The sequence below is a fragment of the Spodoptera frugiperda genome, chromosome 27 (genome assembly GCF_023101765.2).
Source record: "Spodoptera frugiperda isolate SF20-4 chromosome 27, AGI-APGP_CSIRO_Sfru_2.0, whole genome shotgun sequence".
Classification (NCBI taxonomy): Eukaryota; Metazoa; Arthropoda; class Insecta; order Lepidoptera; family Noctuidae; genus Spodoptera; species Spodoptera frugiperda.
This window is the reverse complement of record NC_064238.1, coordinates 13,147,867-13,168,544: the sequence shown is the minus strand read 5'-3', so window position 1 is coordinate 13,168,544 and position 20,678 is coordinate 13,147,867. Positions and strand designations below refer to the sequence as shown.

General features: G+C 47.0%; 2 protein-coding genes across 2 annotated transcripts; one reads left to right on the top strand and one right to left on the bottom strand.

The window, feature by feature from the left end:
• Nucleotides 1-271: 271 nt before the first annotated feature.
• LOC118263256 (protein transport protein Sec61 subunit gamma) lies at nt 272-12,007 on the top strand. Its single transcript, XM_035575108.2, has 3 exons — nt 272-439; nt 527-624; nt 11,775-12,007. The coding sequence occupies exons 2-3, from the start codon at nt 531-533 to the stop codon at nt 11,885-11,887; spliced, it is 207 nt and encodes a 68-aa protein (XP_035431001.1). The 5' UTR covers nt 272-439; nt 527-530; the 3' UTR covers nt 11,888-12,007.
• A 300-nt stretch (nt 12,008-12,307) lies between these two features.
• LOC118263254 (glycine N-methyltransferase) lies at nt 12,308-20,678 on the bottom strand. Its single transcript, XM_035575103.2, has 6 exons — nt 20,510-20,678; nt 18,943-19,161; nt 17,347-17,474; nt 16,833-17,092; nt 13,725-13,831; nt 12,308-13,117 (listed from the first exon to the last, which is right to left on the bottom strand). Exons 2-6 carry the CDS (start codon nt 19,149-19,151, stop codon nt 12,949-12,951), a joined length of 873 nt encoding a protein of 290 aa, XP_035430996.1. The 5' UTR covers nt 19,152-19,161; nt 20,510-20,678; the 3' UTR covers nt 12,308-12,948.

Genomic DNA, 20,678 nt, shown 5'->3' with positions numbered 1-20,678 from the left:
TCAACATTCTTGTGCAATTATGATCAAAATCTAGGTTCTGACTACTACCTCAAAGGCTGCGGCTGTAGCTTCTAGCATCGAACTGTATAGCTGTTAAATAGCACACCTAAAATAGAACTACTAAAAAGAATTCACAGTGTGGAATGAGTATCGATATATTTTATTTTATATTTATCTCTACATCTACGGAATTATTTTATAATAAAAAAAATGTTTAATCAAAACGTTGTTCGTTTTCGTTCACATTATTTCACAAACTACGATACGAATATCCGAACGCGCAATGTGTGATGACGTGCCGTGAATCTCGAAACGTGGCTGACGTTTGCGTTGTTTTGTCAGTTTTACGTTCGTATTTTCCGATCTAGGTTGCTGCTATTACTACAGTAAATTGCGCTTCGCATAGTATTACTTAAATCAAGTAATTTAATAAATTCAAGTAAGTTTCTGCAGTTTATTAAGTGTTTCTAATTGAAATCTTGTTTGAAATCGGTTTTGTTTTAACTGTACCTTGTCCTATTTCTAGAATAATGGATCAAATCGCTAAGTTCGTCGAGCCTGGCAAGCAGTTCGCTAAGGACTCTATCAGACTGGTCAGGAGATGCACAAAGCCTGACAGGAAAGGTGAGAGATATTCTAATAACGATATAATATCAAAACAGTAGTTCCAGTGGACACAAGTTAGTTTGCGACGTTGGCACTTATCCATTGGAGTCCCGTTGTTTCTAGACGTTTGCATCTTATTAAGCATCAGTAAATAATGAAAGTATCACTGGTTTCCATCTGCCCTTACGTTGACAAGCTAAAGTGTGATAGTTTACTCAAATAAACTTATAAGACTGCACATATGTTATGAAAATGAAAGTAACTTTGGTTCTTTCCTTGTCTGCTTAGTTCATAGACGTTCTCTGAGGTTCTTTCCCTGAAAAAATTATTAATAAAGGTGTGTGTTAAGCATCACATACAATTGAAAACCTTCATTAATACAATATGCTTGAATTAGAACCTGATATATCAATATCTCATCATAATAGTAGAGCCTATCTTTATTACATTTCCAATATGAATATTATAAATGTTTAACTGGAGCTAAACCTTTTTACCTAAATGATCAACTTATCATATGCGTATCAAGCAATACGGAAAAATATTGATTGTTTTGTCAGCTGATTTCCTGTGTTATCACTAAATGATAGCTATATTTCACTATTACTAAATAATCTTAATCTAAGTTTTGATTCAGATTGATTTTTAACATAATTCCATTGAATACCTAGATTAGTTCATAGATTTTGGAATAAGATCTGTTGTTAAGCCTTTCACTGCCATCAGAAAACTGTTGAAGGCAAATCCTCCACTAACGTAGGTCACCGGTGACCTATGTGGCAGTTAATGTGTTAAAGCTAGTCTACACCATTTCAATAAATAAAGGACTAGTTGTTTTATATTAGATATTTAGTTTGATTGATCCTATTTCCTATAAGGGAATAATTCTTATTGTGTTCTACAAATCATTGTGTGCGGGTCGGAGGGATCAGGCTGTGGATCGTTTCCTCGACGTACCCGCGATGTGGTCCAGTGAGCGAGTGGACTGTATGATGATGGGTGGAGAGAAATAACTCTAGTACTGAATTAACAATACTTTATTCCATAGGTTACAATGATGATGTTAACACCGTAGTGGATTGACTTTACGCGACTACTTAATCAACAATTAACACACTCTGACGATACATTAACATTACGTAACAGGATAATTACGACACTTTCATAATGACGTTCATTGACACACTAAGGACGTCTCGAAAGGAGTCGTCCTTATATAGGCGGGCCGCGCAAACAAGATCGTTCCTGTCCTGGGTGTACGTCGCGGCCGTCGCCGCGTTACGAACAAGTTCGTACAAGCCCAGGAGCATGTCTAAACCAGACAGCGGCGGCGCGGAACAAAGGATTGCCGCCGCTCGCCTTTGATATTCGTGTTTAGACATGCTTTTTAACAGGAACGATCAGGTTTGGTACATGTCGCGGGCGGCTCGCCACCTTATAATATTGCTGTCGTGCACATTTCTCCCGCCGTCGCCATCAGGCGACTCCTTGGTGGGCACGACAATGCGCTCTATCGGTCTTCTGAGTACGAGTCTTCTGGTCATGCTACTCGTACCTCTCCATCTGCGTCTGGTAGCACCTGCGTTACTCTGCCTTTGGGCCAGGTGTTACATGGAAGGTCAGGGTCGGAGGTTACGACGACGTCTCCAACCGTGGGTGGGGTGCTGCTGCCGAGGGCTCCCGCCGGTTTCAAAGGCGCGGCAGGCACTCACGTTCCCATCTTCGCCAAATCGGCGACACCGGTGGTACGAGCTTCCAGCTTATAGACCACGCATGTGACTCACTACCTAAACCTAACCTAACCTAAAGTGCTTAAGGCGCTTTCACCTAAGTCCCTATCAGCCGCTTAGGTAGCGTTGTCACTACATACATTTAAGACTAACCTATACCTATATTTTTTTTACGACGGGGCCGTCTCTACGTCCCCGACTGGGGGCGTGAGGACGCGCGATCCAGGCCGAGGCCTGTTTCGGCGGTTTCATGTCGCTGCCCGCGACTGCGGGCGAGGGGTTGGAGTAGTCGGGCCCCTCGCGGGGCCCGATGCGATGTCATGTCAGTGTAGTCGCGCCGCTAGCGGCCGCGCTCAAGCCGGGCTGGCCCGGCGAGCAGCAGGCGGGTAGCGGCGCGTGGTCAAGTCCGGTGGGGGAGCCTCTACCGCCCCGCCCTAGCTAGGGCGGGCGGGAGGCTCATGTGGCTGCGTCAGGTGGGTCGGTCGGGGCGACCAGGTCTCGCGGCAGACCGTATCCGTCGGGGGGGCGCCGATGGTATGGCGCCAGCGCCCGAAGGTGGTCGTGCCGCGACTTGCTGGCGCGCTCGAACATATTAGTGCTCAGGCGCTGCACGAAGTCGTCGACGCTCTCTACGCCGAGGTCTCTCGAAATGGTCGCGTTCCGTACGAAGCGCGGGGCCTTGACTATGGTGCGCAGCGTGAGGGACTGCTGCGCACGGAGGCGTTTCTTGTTGGATTCGGACACGAGCGCGTACCAGGCCGGGGCGGCGTAGGTAAGCCGTGTCCGAATGTAGGCCTTGTAGATGCCGAGCTTCGCACGGAGCGGCAGCGACGAGTCGAGGACCGGGCGCAGGAGGTGACGGGCGGCGCGCGCCTGAGCAACAGCCTGCTGCACGTGGGGCGTCATGGACAGGGAGCGGTCGATGGTCACGCCGAGGTATTTAACTCTCGGCGCCCACCGTATTGGCTCACCCATCAGAGTCATAGGTTCCGGCTTCATGATCCCCACGGCGAGTGCTTGGGTCTTGGCCACGTTGACGGCCAACCTCCACTTCTCCAGCCAATCAGGGAGTGCATCTAGGGCGCGCTGTAGTTTGACTACTGCGTGCCGGGCGTTCAGCGACGTCGTGTAGAGCGCCGCGTCGTCCGCGTAGAGGGCGAGCTTGGCGCCGTCCACGACGGGGATGTCGTCCGTGTACACGCAGTAGCACACGGGTGAGATGCAGCTTCCCTGGGGCACGCCGGCTTGGATGCCGCGCTCAGTCGACAGAGAGCCTTCCACTGCCACTTGGAAGGTTCTGCCGTGCAGGAAGGTGGCCACGATCTTAACTAGTCGACGAGGAGTAGTAGATGTGGCCAGCTTGCTGAGCAGGCCGGCGTGCCAGACGCGGTCGAACGCCTTCTCCATGTCGAGGAATACTGCAGCGGCCCGCTCGCGCTTGTTACGCGCGGCGGCCAGGTCGTGCAGTACCCTCGCGACTTGCTGGGTCGTGGAGTGTTCGGCCCTAAAGCCGAACTGTTCGCCGCGTGGCTGGAGGTGTGGGCGCAGGTGCAACAGCAGCAGCTTCTCGAAGAGCTTCGATACGGTGTCGAGGAGCGTGATGGGGCGATAGCTCCCCGGCAGCAGCGTGTTCTTCCCCTGTTTGGGCAGCATGATAACTCTGCCGAGCTTCCACTTAGCCGGGAAGTGTCCGGTGCGGAGGATCCCGTTGAACAGCCGCGTCAGCGTCGCGATTCCTCGCGGCGGCAGGCGGCGGAGGGCCTCATTGGGGATGCCGTCCGGACCGGGTGCCTTGCGTAGTGGGGCTCGGAGAGCCATACGCCGCACCAGGCCGGGGGAGAACACGATGGGGTCCTCATCGGGGAGGATCGGCTGCTCCAGGTACCGTTCGACCTGTTCTTCGATGGCTGCTGTGTGTTGCACGTTGCGGGCTGGGTTCGGCTGGAACGAAGCCTCCAGGGAGTCGGCGAAGAGCTCCGCGCGGTCCTCGGCACGGTAACGGGGGGTTCCGTCGCCGGCCAGTAGGGGCCTAATCGGAGCCGGCTTCCCTGCGAGGCTGCGGCACAATCGGTGGATGCCCGACCAATCATCTGTCGCTCGCTCGATGGCGCGTTGCCACGACTCGCCCGCGTGGTTTGCCACAGCGGACGAGATCTTCGCAGCCAGAGCGTTGAGCGAACTCTTCATGGTCGGGCAGCGGGTCCTTTGCCACGACCTGCGAAGTCTCCTCTTCCTCTCGATCATGGCGAGTATGGAGGCCGGGAGTGGTGTCGGCCTCCTAGGCGTCGCGGTGCTCGCCGTCTGGGCCTCGTCGAGTGCGGCCTGTGTGGCCGCGGCGAAGTCGTCGGCGAGGCGGTCCACGTCCGCGGGCGTGTCGACGCGGTAGGACGGCGAGTTCCGCGCCATGTGCGCGGCGAAGGAGCGCCAGTCCCGCCGTGGGCGAGGAGGAAGAGGTCGCAGGTGCTGCGGGATGTCCTCGAGAGTCAGACACACCGGTTGGTGGTCTGACAGGAGATGGTCGTCCAGGACGTCACAGTTGACCGTCGCGGTGATGCCGCGCATGACGGCCAGGTCTATGACGTCGGGTAGCTGCAGCCGGTTGCCTGGGTAGTGGGTGGGGGCCTCTGGGCCCAGTACCACGTAGCCGTGGAGCTCTGCATCATCGAGGAGGCGAGTTCCCTCTCTGGTATCTGTGTTCGCGTTCCATGCGGTGTGCTTCAGGTTGAAGTCGCCGGCCACCACTGTAGGCAGCGGCGAGTCCAGGAGGACGCGGACGTCAGCCACTGCGAGACGAAGTTGTGGTGGCCTGTAGAACGCGAACACTCGGGTCGGCTGGTGGTTGATGCAGATCTCCACGCCCAGCGCGTAGGCGGCAGTTAGTGTGGGCACCGGCAACAGCTGGTGGACGATTCTTCTCCTGACCAGGATTGCCAATCCCCTGTAGGCAATCCCTGATGGCGAGACGTGGTCCTCCCGGTAGATGTGGAAGCCGGCGAGTTTCAGCTTGTCCACCGGTCTGAGGTGCGTCTCGTTGATCAGGGCTATGTCAGCTTGCCGCTGGTCTAGCAGCAGCTTCAATAGCCTGGTCTTCTCGGGGGACATCCCGTTGGCGTTCCAGAAAATTATTCTAAGGTGCCGCTGGTCCATCGCAGATCAGTGCCTTGATCGCGTCTAGGAGCAGCGGCACCGGGTCGCTCCGCTGCGTGACGAGCGCCGTCACGATCCCCTGCAGGATGTGGACGACGTCGTTGATGGTGAGTGTGCGGGCGGACTGCGCAGGGGTCGGCTGTGTTGCCGGCCGTGGCGCAGCCGTGCGCCTCGCCGGGCGCGCAGCGGTGGCAGCGGAGGTGGCAGTGGTAGTGGTGGCAGCGGGGGCGCGGGGGCGCCGGTGGGAGCAGCAGCGGGGGCGGCAGCGGGGGCGCGGGGGGCGCCGGCGGGAGCAGCAGCGGGCTTGGGGGCGGCGGCGGTTGGCGGGGGCGCCTTCTTGCGCCTGCGCCTCTTGCGTCGCCCGCCTCCTGGCTCGTTTGCCGCGGCCATTAGTGAGCCAGGGGCGTTGTTTTCGCCCCTTGGCTGTGCGGCTGCTGGTTTGGCGGTGGGGGCGGCGGCTGTGCGCGCCACAGTGCCCGCCCTCGGGTTGCGCGTCTCGCGGCGGAACACAGGACACGACGTGTTGTTCGCCGTGTGTGCGCCGCCGCAATTCGCGCAGGTGGGCGGCTCCTCCTTTGGGCGGGGGCACTCGCTTGCCGGGTGTTCCTCGCCGCACCGTACACAGGCCATTGGCCGGTGGCAGTTGTGCGACGAGTGCCTGAACTGTTGGCATCGATGGCACTGCGCGGGGCCCTTCCTCCCGCGCCAAGCTTCTATTTTAATCCCGGGCATACAGAGTAGCTCTGTTACCCCGTATATGCCCGGGATGGTGTTGTCCGCGCGCGCTACCTGGGCGTAGTACAAACACCCAGGTCGTCCTTGGCGCGCGCGGATGGGGCGGACGTATTCCGCGCCGTAGCCGGCGTCCTGCAGCGCCTCTATGATTGCCTCCGGCGGGGTGTCAACCGGTAGCCCGCGTATGGCCACCTTGACGCTTCGCTCCGCGGGGAGGGAGTATGAAAACCAGGCGATTCCCTGGCTTTTCTCCAGTTCAGCCAGGTAGGCCTGGATCGCCCGGTACTCCTCGTCGGAGCGGGGCGTGAAGCGCACCCCCTTCCCAAAGGGGCGCGCGTTGGGCGCGTGTCCGAGCCGCCGCTTCAGGGCCGTGAAGTGCTCGACCCAGTTGGGGAGCTTCTCCACTATGAGCGGCGGGTAACGCGTCTTCTTGGGCAGGGGGGCGCACGGTGTCGTGGGCGAGCGCGGCTTCGGTGTCGGGGGCGCGGCTGGGGCGGGCGTTCCGGTGGCGGTGGCGGCGGCGGCGGCTGCGTACGTGGGTACGGGCGCAGCGCCGTGCAGCGGTGGAGCGAACGGTGGCAGGATGGGCGGTGGGCGGAACGGCGGAGTAATAAAAACCGCCTTTCTCTTGTCCGCCGGCATCTTCGGCGGCGAAGGGAAGCGCCCCGGTGCGATGTTGACCGGGGGCGCGCGATACATAGGCGCTGCGCGTGGGGGCGCGGCGCTGGGGGGCGCTGGGCGCATGGGCGCAGCTGGCGCCATTGCGGTCGGCTTCTTCTGAGGCCGTTGGGGGCGCGGCGGGGCCGCGGCGGGTTGCGGCTTCCTCGGCTTTTGTCCCGCAGCTAGTGCGGGGGCGGGGGCGCGAGGAGCGGTGGCGCGTGGAGCGGCGGCTGCGGTGGCGGCAGGTTGCGCCGCGTCTGCATTAGGCCGTGGGGTCGGCCGCGGTATTGCGGACGGCGGGTGTGTCAGACCGGCGTCACGAGTGACGGTGGTCGGGTGTGACACACCCGCGTCCGGAGTGGCGGTGGTCGGCACCACGTCCATAGGTTCTGGTTCTTGTTCTTGTTCCGGCGCCGCGGTCGGCCACGCAGGTGGGGCCGTGCGCAGCGGAGGCGAGGGCGACGCCGGGGTGTCGGGTATCGAGGGGGGCGGGGGGAAGAATTCCTCCCCCGCACCTCCGGTGGCTGATGGGGTCGGCGTGGCACTGGCGACGAACCCTTGAATCGCCACGTGCAGCGTCCTGGTTTCGGTGGGGCGCAGGCGAGAGTTCTTAAAAACCCTCCCCCGCCCCGCCGGGCCGAGCTTGGAGGAGCGCGGCGACTGCTCGCGGCCTCCGTGCGGCATCTTCTTGCCGCGGGTAGATTAAAAAATAAAAATAAAATTCTTCGGGTAGAAGCAAAAACTTTTACTCCGGGCGGCTGGTGGCGACACCTCAGCCGCTGACCCGCGCGGGGGACCCGCCGAACCGGTACCCGGGGCTTGCCGCTGGTGGCAGACCGGGCACCGGACACGACGGAGGGCCTCGCGTGATCGGGGCAACGGACTGAGCGCGCTGTGGTGACTAGCCGACCGCGACCGAGCAACTGGTTTTCTAGGATTTTGCGGTCCGAGCGGTGAGTTCAGGTAGGTCTTCACTCGACGGCTGCTGGCGAATCCACCTATATTTTTAAGCTAATCTATACTTTTACCTATACCTAAAACCTTTAAACTAATGTCTGTACCTATACCTAGACCTAAATCTATATCTATTATTTAACCTAATTCCTAATACCTATATGTCTTTGTGCCTATCTACAGCTACACATATAGGACCATAATAACCTAAACGGGGGTACGGGCACGTAGTATTCCCGTTATCACGTAAACTACTATGTAACTTCTTATACTTGCTCTTACGTGCGGATACAAGAGGGTTTATTATGACTTTATTCACGTCTCGTACCGCTTTGGTCTTCCCGCGCAAACGTGAAGTACCTGCGCCGGCGCTGCTTGTACTTTTTACTGATAACGAACCGTCGCCGGTCGTCGTTTTGTTATCCTGTCTGGCGGCTATCACTCTTGATTCCTTGGCGCGTTGTTCGTTCCTATCTAGGCGTTCTAGGGTGCCTAGATAGGTCTTTGGCATTGTAGGTGCTTCTTGTTTCCTCTTCTTGAATTTTCTAGCGGATAATCTTCGATTCTTCTGTTCTAGGGTACCTAAGGTTTTCTGTTGTAGGTCCTCTCTAGGTATCCTAGGTTCTAAACATACTGGTTCTTCTTTGACTGTAATGTGGCCGCAGAATGTACTGGTAACTTTGTTTACTGAGTACCGACAACCATGTAATACCCAACCGAGTTTCGTGTATGATGCTACCGGTTGGTCGCGCGCACCTGTCCGTGTCTTCGTGGCTACTAACAAATGCCAGTTATCTTGACCAATTAGAATCATCGGTCGCGCGCTATCATAAACGAGACTGCTTCGTATGTCGTCCAAATGCCTACAATTGTTTAGGTCTTCGGTATGTACAGTCTGCGCCGTGACTTCCAGCCTAGTTACGGTGCGCGCCGCTTCTATCTTCTGTGGGGCGCTATGGTACTTGCCTTGTATGTGGAGGCTTACGGTACGGCTTCGCTCGTGCTTGATCTCTGTACCTAAGCCTTGTATGCACATAGAACTTTCTGGCCCATCTGCACCTAGGATGTCTGCTACCGACGCGGGTATCAAGGTGACTGTACTCCCATCGTCTAACAAGGCGTATGTATGTAGCCTAGCATGTGGTCCGCTCAACGTCACAGGTACAATCTTCAAATACGCTCGGCGATTGTGAGGCGAAGTTGTTTCCCGCGCTGACGTCACGGATTCGTGTGTCGTCATCGCTGGCGGCGCGGGCTGCGCTGTGTTTACATTGCGCTCTTTGTGCAACAGTTTATGATGCTTCATGTTGCACTCCTTTACGTCACAAGTAGGCGCTCTGCACATATTTCTTCTGTGTTTACTTCTTAAACATCTAAAACACATGTTATTCGATTTTGCTATATCCCATCGCTTATCTATGTCTAGCTGCTTATATTTACTGCAGTCTGGTAACTTGTGGCCGTGCTGCTTGCATGCCGGGCATCGCTCACTTGATGTTTTCTGACGAGTATTCACCATAAACGTGCGCTCAACTCTGCGCCGTCGTCGTTCATCAATGGCGTTATCCCTATCCCGCTCTGGCAGTGCGTACGCGCTACACTTGTCGGCCTCTTCATTCATGAACATAGATAAGAGCTTTAATACGGGAGTATCTTCAAGCTTTCTATTTGCCGCGTAATCATACCATTTATGTTTTAATATTGGCGTTAACTTTTCTATAATACAATGCGACATTTCGGGGCTGTGTAAATAGTGAATTCTATTTAGTGCTTCTATCGTACCTACTGTGTTTGCAATACGACTAGCAAAAATACAAATATCCCTAGGGTTTTCATTTAATCTAGGTAATAATTTTAATTTATCTAATTCGGTCATTATCAAAGCCTCAGGCCTACCAAAACGTCTTTCTAGTGCATCTAGAATGACCTGAGGGTCAGATTGACTAAATAATAGACACTCTACAGCTTCCTTTGCGGCGCCTCTGAGGCTTATCCTAATCCTAGCAACATTTTCTACGCTAGAAAAATATGTGTGTGAGTCACAATACGCGGCCTTATAAGCTATCCACTCACCGGGTTTTCCGTCGAAGACTGGTAGCCGCTGCATGAACTTCGGGGGCTCTCTCGAACTGCGCATGACCTGCGCTAGTGCCGCGGCGAGGGTACCTACGTCTATTAGTTTATCACTTACATTACCTTGTGACACTTCACTCGCGATATTGCCCTTTGTTTGCGAACACACACATTCACACACTTTGCCGTAGCCGTTGTCGTCTCGCAGCGGGTGCGCGCCCGCCGGGGCGCTGGTGTACGTCGCTCGCGCTGCGTGGGCTGCGTCTCTGCTGATCCTCCCGCCGCTGGCGTCGTGTGGCGGCGGCCGAGTCTCACCTCCGGGTGGCGGCGCGGGTCGCGCTAGCCACGTTCCAATTCTTACGGAGGCGAGGTCGTCCATCACCTCTTCGTCGTCGCTCGACTCAGCTTCGACTCTGAGGCGCTGTAGTTGTATTTCCTGCAGTTCTACTTCTGCCTGCGCTTGTCTGAGTTCCATCTCAGCCAGCCGTTTTCTAGCCTGCAGTTCTGCGAGGCGCTTCTTCTTTGAGTATGTCGAACGGCGTGACCTGGTATCGCTGGCCTTGAGCGTGGCGTCGATGTATGTAGTCGTCGTAGACCCGCTTCCTGTGTCCATCACTCGGGCCGAGCTCGATTCTGGTGCCGGGGTGGTGGCACCCGGTCCGACGGTCACAGAAAGCTCTTGCTGGGTCTGTTCTCCTCTGGACTCTCCACTACGGCTGCGTGTTAGCACCATGTTGCTGGAACTTGATTTGGCTCTGAAGGACCAGAATGTGCGGGTCGGAGGGATCAGGCTGTGGATCGTTTCCTCAACGTACCCGCGATGTGGTCAGGGAGCCAGTGGACTGTATGATGATGTGGAGAGAAATAACTCTAGTACTGAATTAACAATACTTTATTCCATAGGTTACAATGATGATGTTAACACCGTAGTGGATTGACTTTACGCGACTACTTAATCAACACTAACACACTCTGACGATACATTAACATTACGTAAGAGGATCAATTACGATACTAACATAATGACGTTCATTGACACACTAAGGACGTCTCGAAAGGAGTCGTCCTTATATAGGCGGGCCGCGCAAACAAGATCGTTCCTGTCCTGGGTGTACGTCGCGGCCGTCGCCGCGTTACGAACAAGTTCGTACAAGCCCAGGAGCATGTCTAAACCAGACAGCGGCGGCGCGGAACAAAGGATTGCCGCCGCTCGCCTTTGATATTCGTGTTTAGACATGCTTTTTAACAGGAACGATCAGGTTTGGTACATGTCGCGGGCGGCTCGCCACCTTATAATATTGCTGTCGTGCACACATTGGTTTGTGTTGTATACCTTTCTTGATATTACAGGTAGAGCTCAATGTTACAAATACTATTTCGCTATAGACCCAAAAGCTGTTGTGCTTTTTCATTGACATGACATCAATAATCTGTTAATCTAAATAAACTGTATGACTTACCAGATTTTTTTTACAATCTCTCCCAATGTGTATTAAAATTTTGAAACCCTGTAATATAACTCAACTTACAAGGTACCTCCCACCTCCTTTACATGGGACTTACCTATATAGCATAACTGGCATAAAATAAATGCATTTAACATGTAACGGTAAAATGGGGTGAATAGGGATCGAGAGGTGAATAGGGACAGAAGAGGGGTGAATAGATACTATGAAGAATTTCCCTATATCTATTCACCCCTCTTCTGTCCCTATTCACCTCTCGATCCCTAGTCACCCCATTTTACGGTACAGAGAATTCAAAGTATAATGTAATGGATATTGGAGTTTCATCTTGTGTATGAATACTTTCATCTTAAAAAACATTTTAGAATTGTGTAACTAAGTTATGCTTATTCTTCTTTTCCAGAGTTCCAAAAGATCGCTATCGCTACTGCCATCGGATTCTGCATCATGGGCTTCATTGGATTCTTCGTAAAACTGATACACATTCCAATCAACAACATCATTGTCGGATCATAGGAAGCCTAGGATAGAGATTTAGACTTAATTCTACATTTAAGACCCTCAACAACTCCTTTAAGTTAACTGTCAATTTCATTATAAATGTTTCTTAAAAAATAAATTATTCAATTCACCCCACTATTTCGTATTTTTTTCTCTGTAATGCGGTTTGTTGCTCCCATTGTGCATGAATGGATGGTTTATCTGTAGTATCAGTGCTATGTTTAAATTGATTTTGTTTATTGTGTAATATAATAAATAATATATTTATTAAATATATATACAATCGATCAAACTTTTTGCATTTATTAATTATTTTGATTTAATTTTCTTTATAACCTGAAGTTGTAGGAATTAGACTTAGAGTTCAGTGTATAGGTGAAATCGTGTACTAGTTACGGGGTACTAAATTACTAAAGGTAGAAATTAAGCATACAATTAAACAAAATAACAATTTTTATTTCATCACATGTGTCTGTCTTTTTATATAACATAGTGTCACTTAACATTTTAGATTACATCTAAAAGTTAAAACTACTATAACAATTTGTTTTTGTACTCTCAAAACAATATCAATAGGGATGATGACAGGGTATGAAAATTAAAAATCTAATTAGTCCGTCAGTTAGGTAATAAAAAAATATTAGACACGTATTTTTTTATTTTGTCATATAAGATAACAATACTTAGATAAAACGAATCAAAGTTTAGGAGTGGGAGCTAACTACGTCACTATAGAGTATAAAACGTACTCTAAAGTGACGTCACGCGATATTTAAAATGGATATATCTTCGAAAGTATTTGTTTCCGTAAGAAAATAAAAAATACGTGTCTAATATTTTTAAATAATCTACAAGACGGACATTAAAATAAAAATTAGTCATCTACCCCATTTCGATCAACTTTACAATAAATAAATTATTTTGCTTTTTAAGCATTCTTTGAATAATTGGTACAGATTAATAAAATCCTAGATAAGGCTAGGCCTTCATTTTGATTTCTATTTTTAAGATTAGAAATAAAAAAATTGGTAAAAAATGATAACAAAATAATTTATTACTATTTTAGATTTTACTTATCAATCTCTAGCCTTTTCTAGCACGTGTATATAGAAGCTGGGTACTGGAACTGCGCTCAGTGGCTTGAAGTCGGCGTAGATCTCGTGTTTGGCGCGGTTGTCGAATGCCTCGTCCAGCATTGCGGTGAACTTGTCCAGTTTGTGAGGGAAGTAGCACAGACGGAATTCGCTGGAAACGGAAAACATTAAGTATAAATTAAACCTGCTGCTGTAGCCAGCTGTTAGCTGGGCTGTAGCTGAGATTGTGCCGGTGGGATGATTAGTGCAGCGGCGGCTGCTGTGCTACGTGTCATGGGTTCGATTCCCATATTCGGGAAATTCTCCCAAATCCCATTACCTACCACTAACCCGTGACAGACAGGGATGTGGATCCACGAGAGACTTAATGTAGGTAGCTATTTTTTGATGTCTCATATATTGGCCGTCAAGTGGTTCATGGGAATAGATGCGATTTTCTATGCAACTAGCTAAGTAGGATAGGGGCTTAGAGATACAGGATAGAAAACGTTCAAGAAGTTAGACGGTGTTTCACCCCTCGTGCCTCGGAAAGCACGTAAAGCCGTTGGTTCTGCGCCTGACCTCTCTCCAGTCGTGTCAGTCTGCCGTCCCATCGGATGTAGAAGACAGAGACCAGAGAGTGCACTTGTGTTTGCGCACACACTTGTGCACTATAATATCTCCTGCGTAGTGGGCTAGTCTAGTTAAACAGACTGGCCACCGTGATCGAAATCAATTGGGAGATTAATATTTTTATAGAAAACGTGATGGGATCTCACCTCTTCTCGCTGTTGGCGTCGTCGTTGATGCAGTAGTCTAACGCCACCAGTTGAGCTTTGCCGCCCACCACCAACACCGATGTCTTAATGTCCACTGGGTATTTGCACTGGAATCAAAAGAAACAATATTATGAGAAGGTATAACATCACGGTTTTTAAACATGAATGGATGTGCAGAAATGCACATGAATATGTGTAGGAGAGCCATGCTTCCGCACGAATTGGGCCGGCGCAACCGGAGTGATACCACGGCTTCTCAGAAAATCGACGTGAAACAACGCTTGCGTTGCGTGAGTGAGGTTACCGGAGGCCCAATTACCCCCTTCCCTAATATCCTCAATCCCTAACCCCGTAAAGCCGGCAAACGCATTTGTAACGCCTCTGGTGACTATAGGCGGCAGCGATTGCTTACCATCAGGCTTAGTATACTTAGCATAAAAAAAAGATAGGAAATAAAGTTAACATCCACTGGTTTTCAATATTCTGTAAATCGATTTTGATTTTAGAAATTTTTGGTAGGTAGGCTCGATAGTCTTTCTAGTGAGTTTAATAAAAGTTTCAGTAGATAATGGAAATGTGTAAAATGATGTGAAAAATAAAATGTGAAATCGAACACAACACACATAACATACACACTAGCCAATTAGCCACTCCCTTAACCTTTTGAACGCCAGAGCGTAAACACATCGGCGCCCCTTCTACGCCAAGCCACAAATTCAGTACAAAAACCTACAAAAAAAATAGTGATTCCAACATCTTAACGAAAAGTTATCGATAACCAATGAATCCGTGCTTTTCGTTCTATATTTTTTAAATAAATATTATTCGTTGCATTGGTCTTTTATTTAACTTGACCCTATTTGGTATCATACTATCATTAAACAGCAGTTACTAAGTTCTAAGCAACCTTTTTTTTTTTTTTTTTTTTTTGAGGGGGAAAATCATCCAATGACTTCTCTCGCCTTGGGCGAGGCGAGAGGGAGTGTCAGACTCTTACTGACTAAAAACCACCCCGTTCCTTCTCCTGCCTTTCGAGCCGGAGCCCCGGTAAACCCGCTAAGTTGTCCGCAGCTCCGGTTCTAAGCAACCTAAAAGCAAACATTAGAACTACAAACGAATAAATCAATAATATAATAAGGTACATCACTAATCTGGTTCGTGATGTCATCCGCCGACGTGAAGACACGTCTCTGGCGTGGCTGGCACGACTTTTAACAACTTTCTCGCATGCGAGTAGGGATGTGATCATGTGATATTGTGGTACATAAAAAATAATAATATTTTATTATTTAAAACAATTTAATCATCACTATCACTACATAGTATAAAACAAAGTCGCTTTTTCTGTCATGTTGTATGTCCCTATGAACGCTTAAATCTTTAAAACTACGCAACGGATTTTGATGCGGTTTTTTTTAATAGATAGAGTAACTCATGAGGCAGGTTTTTATGTATAATACAGGTATAATATATCACCATTGCACCCATGCGAAGCTGGGGCGGGTCGCTAGTTTTACATATAATTATTAGTCGGATTCTTCGAAACTTGGCAAACTTATGTCATCCAAGTCCTTTTGCTGTTCAAATTTTAATATTACCACCGATCATAATAATAAATGTAGTAAAGCACTAGCAGACTCCCGTAGCGCTAATGACGTCACCGCTTGACGTCCATTCCCGTCTGTGGCGTACAGGTAACTGTCTATGAGCTCTTACATAGAGATGCGCGAGAGTGGACAGTAAACTATCGATTTAAGGATATCAATTATAAGTTCTTTTCCACATTTTTTTAAATATTATACATTAGGAATATTCAGATACGAATATTTGTCAGTAAAAAGTAATTGTCAAAGTAATAGTAAGCTACTTTCAATAAAATATTTCATAAATTTGGAATATAAGTTACCTTACCTACCCATCACTAGCTGACGTGTCTTGACGTCTGTGGCGTGGGGAAATACACAATTTTACGGATTTCGATTAGCAATATTTGACGATTGTTTTTTCTTGTTAATTCAAATAATGAATATATCTTTGTGTCAATTTACAATATTTCACTAAAGTAGTTTGAAATAATAGGAAAAAGAAACACAGAAAACTTAATTTAGTATATTTATTTTGTATTTAAAAAATGTCGTTTTCTTGACGTCTATAGACGTCGGTGGCGTGTTTGGCACGATTTCGTTAGACGTCTATAAACGTCCGTGGCGTTCAAAAGGTTAAAAATGATGAAAGGGATTACAGATTACACGTGATGTTATTCAAGAGACACTAAAATCCTTGAACTCGTCAAGTTCAAACACATCATATTTGTCATCACCAACTTGTTTATCAAGTCGCGGAGATAAAATTGAAAACTTGGCGATGACCCTGTTATTCAATGAATTATCTCCTAGCTAAACAAATACCGATAAACATGCTATTAACACTATATTAAAGAAATGTATTATAAACAGGCCGATAAAGTTACGAAATTGTTGACAAAACTTGCCCAGAAACAAGGTAAGTACCTACCTACAGAACTTACTGACAACAGTTTATTATATGTTCAAGTTACAGTTAACGTTACAGACTGCAACATCGTACATACCAGTATATAGCTAGTTATCGAATCTACTTAAGTTCTTTCATATCCACACATTAACAGCCTATAATTAAAGTGACCACTGCTGACTAAAGGCCTCTTCTCACACGGAGAAGATTTGAGCATTGATCACCACGCTTGCTCAATGCGGATTGACGATTAGAAATTGTAAAGAAGTTCTTTAATAGATACATTTCTTTTGCAATTGGTAGGCGTAAGCACTAAAATACTATTACGTAAACGTTTTAAGTAACACCAGAAAAAACTGGATTGCGAAGAATACTGATAAGATTGTTTGTTTCTTTCTTTCTGATTTAGCGTAAAACATTGTTTTAGTCACAGATATTAAGTTTGTAACGCGAGGCTTAGGAAATTCAATAAATCGTACTAGAGTTTACTACTTCATATTTCCTCCCATTGAGTTTCATATCATGTGTGTTGGGTGATAGTAGGTATCTAAGGAAGAACAAAAGGAGAACCTTAGATGCCTTAGATGATTAACCCCAAAAGCATCCAATACTCACATTATAATAAATAGAGTGTCCCGGGGTGGCGCCACTGTCGATAATGGCGTCATAGTTTCTGTGGTCAATGAATAACAGACCGCCAGGTTTCAGGCATTTGGCGAAGTTCCTTAGGCACATTTTCTGCATCCTTTGGTCTCCGTACTCATCTAAAAGATGGGCGAAGGAGTTTCCAAGGCAGATGACGGCGTCAAACTGTGTGTTGGGCAGGAAAGCTTCAATGTCCCGGGGTAAGGTCTCCCAGTTCGCTTCTTCGATGACTGAAATGGTAATAAAATAAATAATGAGCTGTAGATAACTCTAATATCGTGCTACTAAAGAGAGATGTTTTTTTAATTAAATAAAATAATAAACCTTGGAATCTCAGACCAATCATTTTATTAATTTTATAAGACAAACTATTAATGTAGTCTTCTTAAGTACTTAATCTAAGAAGTGACCTAATTTATAGCGATACATGGCCTTCAAGGAAAATAATGTTTATATTTTCATAGAAAAAGAGTTAGAAACTTACCCCACTCATCGTATTTCGAGTCTTTTCTCCTCTCCCACCGCGCCTTGAGGGCGTGCTTCAACATCTTGTCTGACGCGTCCACTGACACCACCTTGAAGCCTTCGTTCACCAGCATCATGGAATCTATCCTGAAAATTCATTCATAAAAAAATGAGAAGAAATAGGAATATACAAGAGTTTCAGAGAGGAACTCGGGACCTATCATTAAACTAAAGGTACTTTCGAGCCAGTTAGATTTAAATTTGTTGAGGCCTTGTTTCAAAAGTTATTTGAGATAGCACTCTACTGCAATGTTTCAAAATAGAAACTACAATGTAACTCAAAATAGTTTAGCTCTATCATCTCATTGTAACTAAGAAGAATCATTGTTAACACATTGTGCTAGATGCTTCATTCTTTTGATAAACGGAGCTCTATGTAGCTCTCAAATTATTTAGGTAACCGACTTCTAATAATAAATGAGGTGTTGTTTTGATGACTTAAGCGCAAGTGGTATATTGGTCCCAAAATCAACCTAGATCATTTAACTACAGTGATTTGATTACATTAATTAAATAGAATGGTTCTGAACAGATTTCTCTTTTAGGGTTTTTTCTGCTAGAATCCCATATACTAAAAACAGTCATGACAAATGTTTTGTTTTCAATTTATCTAGGTACCTGCCTACATACCAGTGTCGTTTACTTTCACTATCTAATAAGTATTTGGGTGCCTTGCGAATTCAATGTCGAAATCACGTTCAGAATATAAGTTAAGAATGTCGAGGCCACATTTTTGCAATTTTGTTCCATCTTTGAGAGTAAAAGCAAGTTAAAGAAATATAGAGTTAAGGCGAGTATGATGTCTTGTTTGTCAGTAAAATTAAACAAGAAAACATTGATTTGCGATGTTATCTGGCCATACCAGATGTAGTCAGTTAAATCTTGGTTAATGACTAACAAAGTTCAAAGATAAGGCATTATGAAACAAATCATATTTGCAGATAATTGTAGCATTTTTGAAAGCTGACGCTTAGGTCAAGTCACTCATTAAATGTCTGGTGTTTAGTCTGTATATCTACCGATCAGAATATCTAGGTATGTTGGTAGTTAACGTTGTTCATAGGGGTGTAAGTAGAACATGTCATGTCAAGTTGTATTAATTACGTCCGATACTGTAAGACTAGTAAACATTACCTCATCTGTGACGAGGAAAACTTAAAACTACTAGGTTTGTGGGGTTTTACGGGTTGTTTACACCACTAGGTTTTTCTCCAGTATCGTTCCAGACCAGGAACAATAATTTGAGGGTCATGCAAAGGGTTTTCTGCCGGGCGGGAATTAAACTCAAGCCACGGTGTGCATCCCGGAATACCAATCTAGCGGGTTTACCGGGGCTCCGGTTCGAAAGGCAGGAGTAGGATCGGGGTGATTTTTAGTCAGTAAGAGTCTGACACTCTCTATCGTCTCGCCCAAGCCAGGGAAGTCATTGGATGATTTCCTCTCAAAAGTATAAAAATAAAGTCACTGTGCCAACTGCACTATTTAAAGATCTATTAACATAAAGTACCTACAATAAGTGGGTGTCGTTCTTACTCCTTTTAAGGAATAAACTTACCCGGTACCGCAAGCTGTGTCCAAGACTTTCTTGCAACCATTTTTCTTGAGCAGTCCAATCAAGAAGTCCTTGTAATTCTGTGTCCTCTCGTTGCTGTCTCCAATGAATTTGTTCCATGTCCTGGCTGCCTTTCCATCTGCATACTGATCCTTTACTCCCTCGGAAGGTATACCTTCAGATCTTGAGTGGAACACTTGATCGGCTGACATGATTTAGGTTCTGGAGAGAGAAGTACGTAATGATTATGAGACAGCTGCAATCATCTATAGTTTAAAATCTTTTAGTTAATGGCACCTACAAGGACAAAAATTTTAAAAGGTACATTATACACTGAATACTTGGTACCTGACATCAACTATCCAAACACCGGTGTGTGTGAAAGGGCACAAACAATACCGAAATATCAAAAACTTAAGACAATCAAAATAACCTACCTAGTGCTTTTACTTAATAGGTTTATACCTATGTCAGGACTACTGGGATCATTATCCCAGATCGTAAGTACCAGATGCGAAGCTGCGGATCACCTAGCGGGTTTACCGGGGCTCCGGGTCGAAAAGCAGGAGTAGGAACGGATCATTGGATGATTACCCCCCCTCAAAAAAAGGTCGTAAGTACCTACTACATTCGGTGTGTAAAGCGATAGATGACGCAAGATGATGCAACAACCATAATATTATGTTTCTCTCGCGTTATCATCGTGATAACAGCTCTGTTAGAGGCTACATTGATGTTGTGTTGCGATAGTGCTTCATATTGTTTGCGATCGATGTTTCTTATTCATAACAATGATAGTGGCTGTATCCGTATTATCTGAAGTTTAAAATGACGTCATACTCAGTAGGTACTTGCTGAGGAGGTAGGCAGAAGTGTAGGTAATTTGGTAGGTACAGCCTAGAGAAGCGCACAGTTTTTGAGGTGCTCTATTTTTCGGAAATCGAACCCAATCCCTTGTAATATGTTGGACCTATTAACAGTTACACTTATGACGATTAGACTCGTAAAATAAGATTAAATTAGAGAGCAAGACAATACTAAAATGAAATAAATTACAGTTAAGTAAGTACCTACCTGAGTACTTACTTGCCTTCAAGTATTATCCCCCTTCCCTTTAGCCCTAGAAAGCAATACAACTCTAGGGGAATCCCTCCAACAACGGCTATTTGGGAATATAGCGGGAATCACACGCAATCATGATATGAATAAACTTTTTAAATTACTCTAATTTCTATTCTAAATAAAACCGTCAAATTGCTGTAATCTCGTAAATATTATTTGTGTAATCATTAAGCCTGGATGTTATCATTTTGTTTTCTTATTTGATCCTAAAATTGGCCCCCACTGACCATTTAATGAGTAAAAATGGACCAATGATTAGGTAGTTGTTCAGTGGGTGAGTAGCCTATTTACTAGACATTTTAGGATGTGATCCGGATTTCCCATGATTGCGTAGCATAAACTAAAAAGCAATGATGTAAACTAATGAAAATATTATAATAACATCATTAGTTAACTGTAGTTGTATGTTGATATTTATTAAATGAATACAATAAGCGAAAAATCATACCTTTTTATTCAACACAAAATATCAGGCGATATAATTGAGAACTGGGCACTTTATATTGATATAGTTTATATTTTTACGATAATATTCGCGTGTTTATTGCTCCCAAGGCCGTGCGGAGTGTTCGCGCGGACGCTGCGAATGCGACTGGTTGCGTTGCTCACACGTCGCG

What these genes read in the sequence shown, in the direction of transcription:
- LOC118263254 (XM_035575103.2), bottom strand. Translation starts at nt 19,151, where the DNA reads ATGTCAGCCGATCAAGTGTTCCACTCAAGATCTGAAGGTATACCTTCC. An exon ending in CTCGAAATACGATGAGTGGG is followed by an intron (nt 17,093 to 17,346) that starts GTAAGTTTCTAA and finishes TTACCATTTCAG; the next exon opens with TCATCGAAGAAGCGAACTGG. An exon ending in GACACTCTATTTATTATAAT is followed by an intron (nt 13,832 to 16,832) that starts GTGAGTATTGGA and finishes TTTTGATTCCAG; the next exon opens with TGCAAATACCCAGTGGACAT.
- LOC118263256 (XM_035575108.2), top strand. Translation starts at nt 531, where the DNA reads ATGGATCAAATCGCTAAGTTCGTCGAGCCTGGCAAGCAGTTCGCTAAG. An exon ending in CACAAAGCCTGACAGGAAAG is followed by an intron (nt 625 to 11,774) that starts GTGAGAGATATT and finishes CTTCTTTTCCAG; the next exon opens with AGTTCCAAAAGATCGCTATC.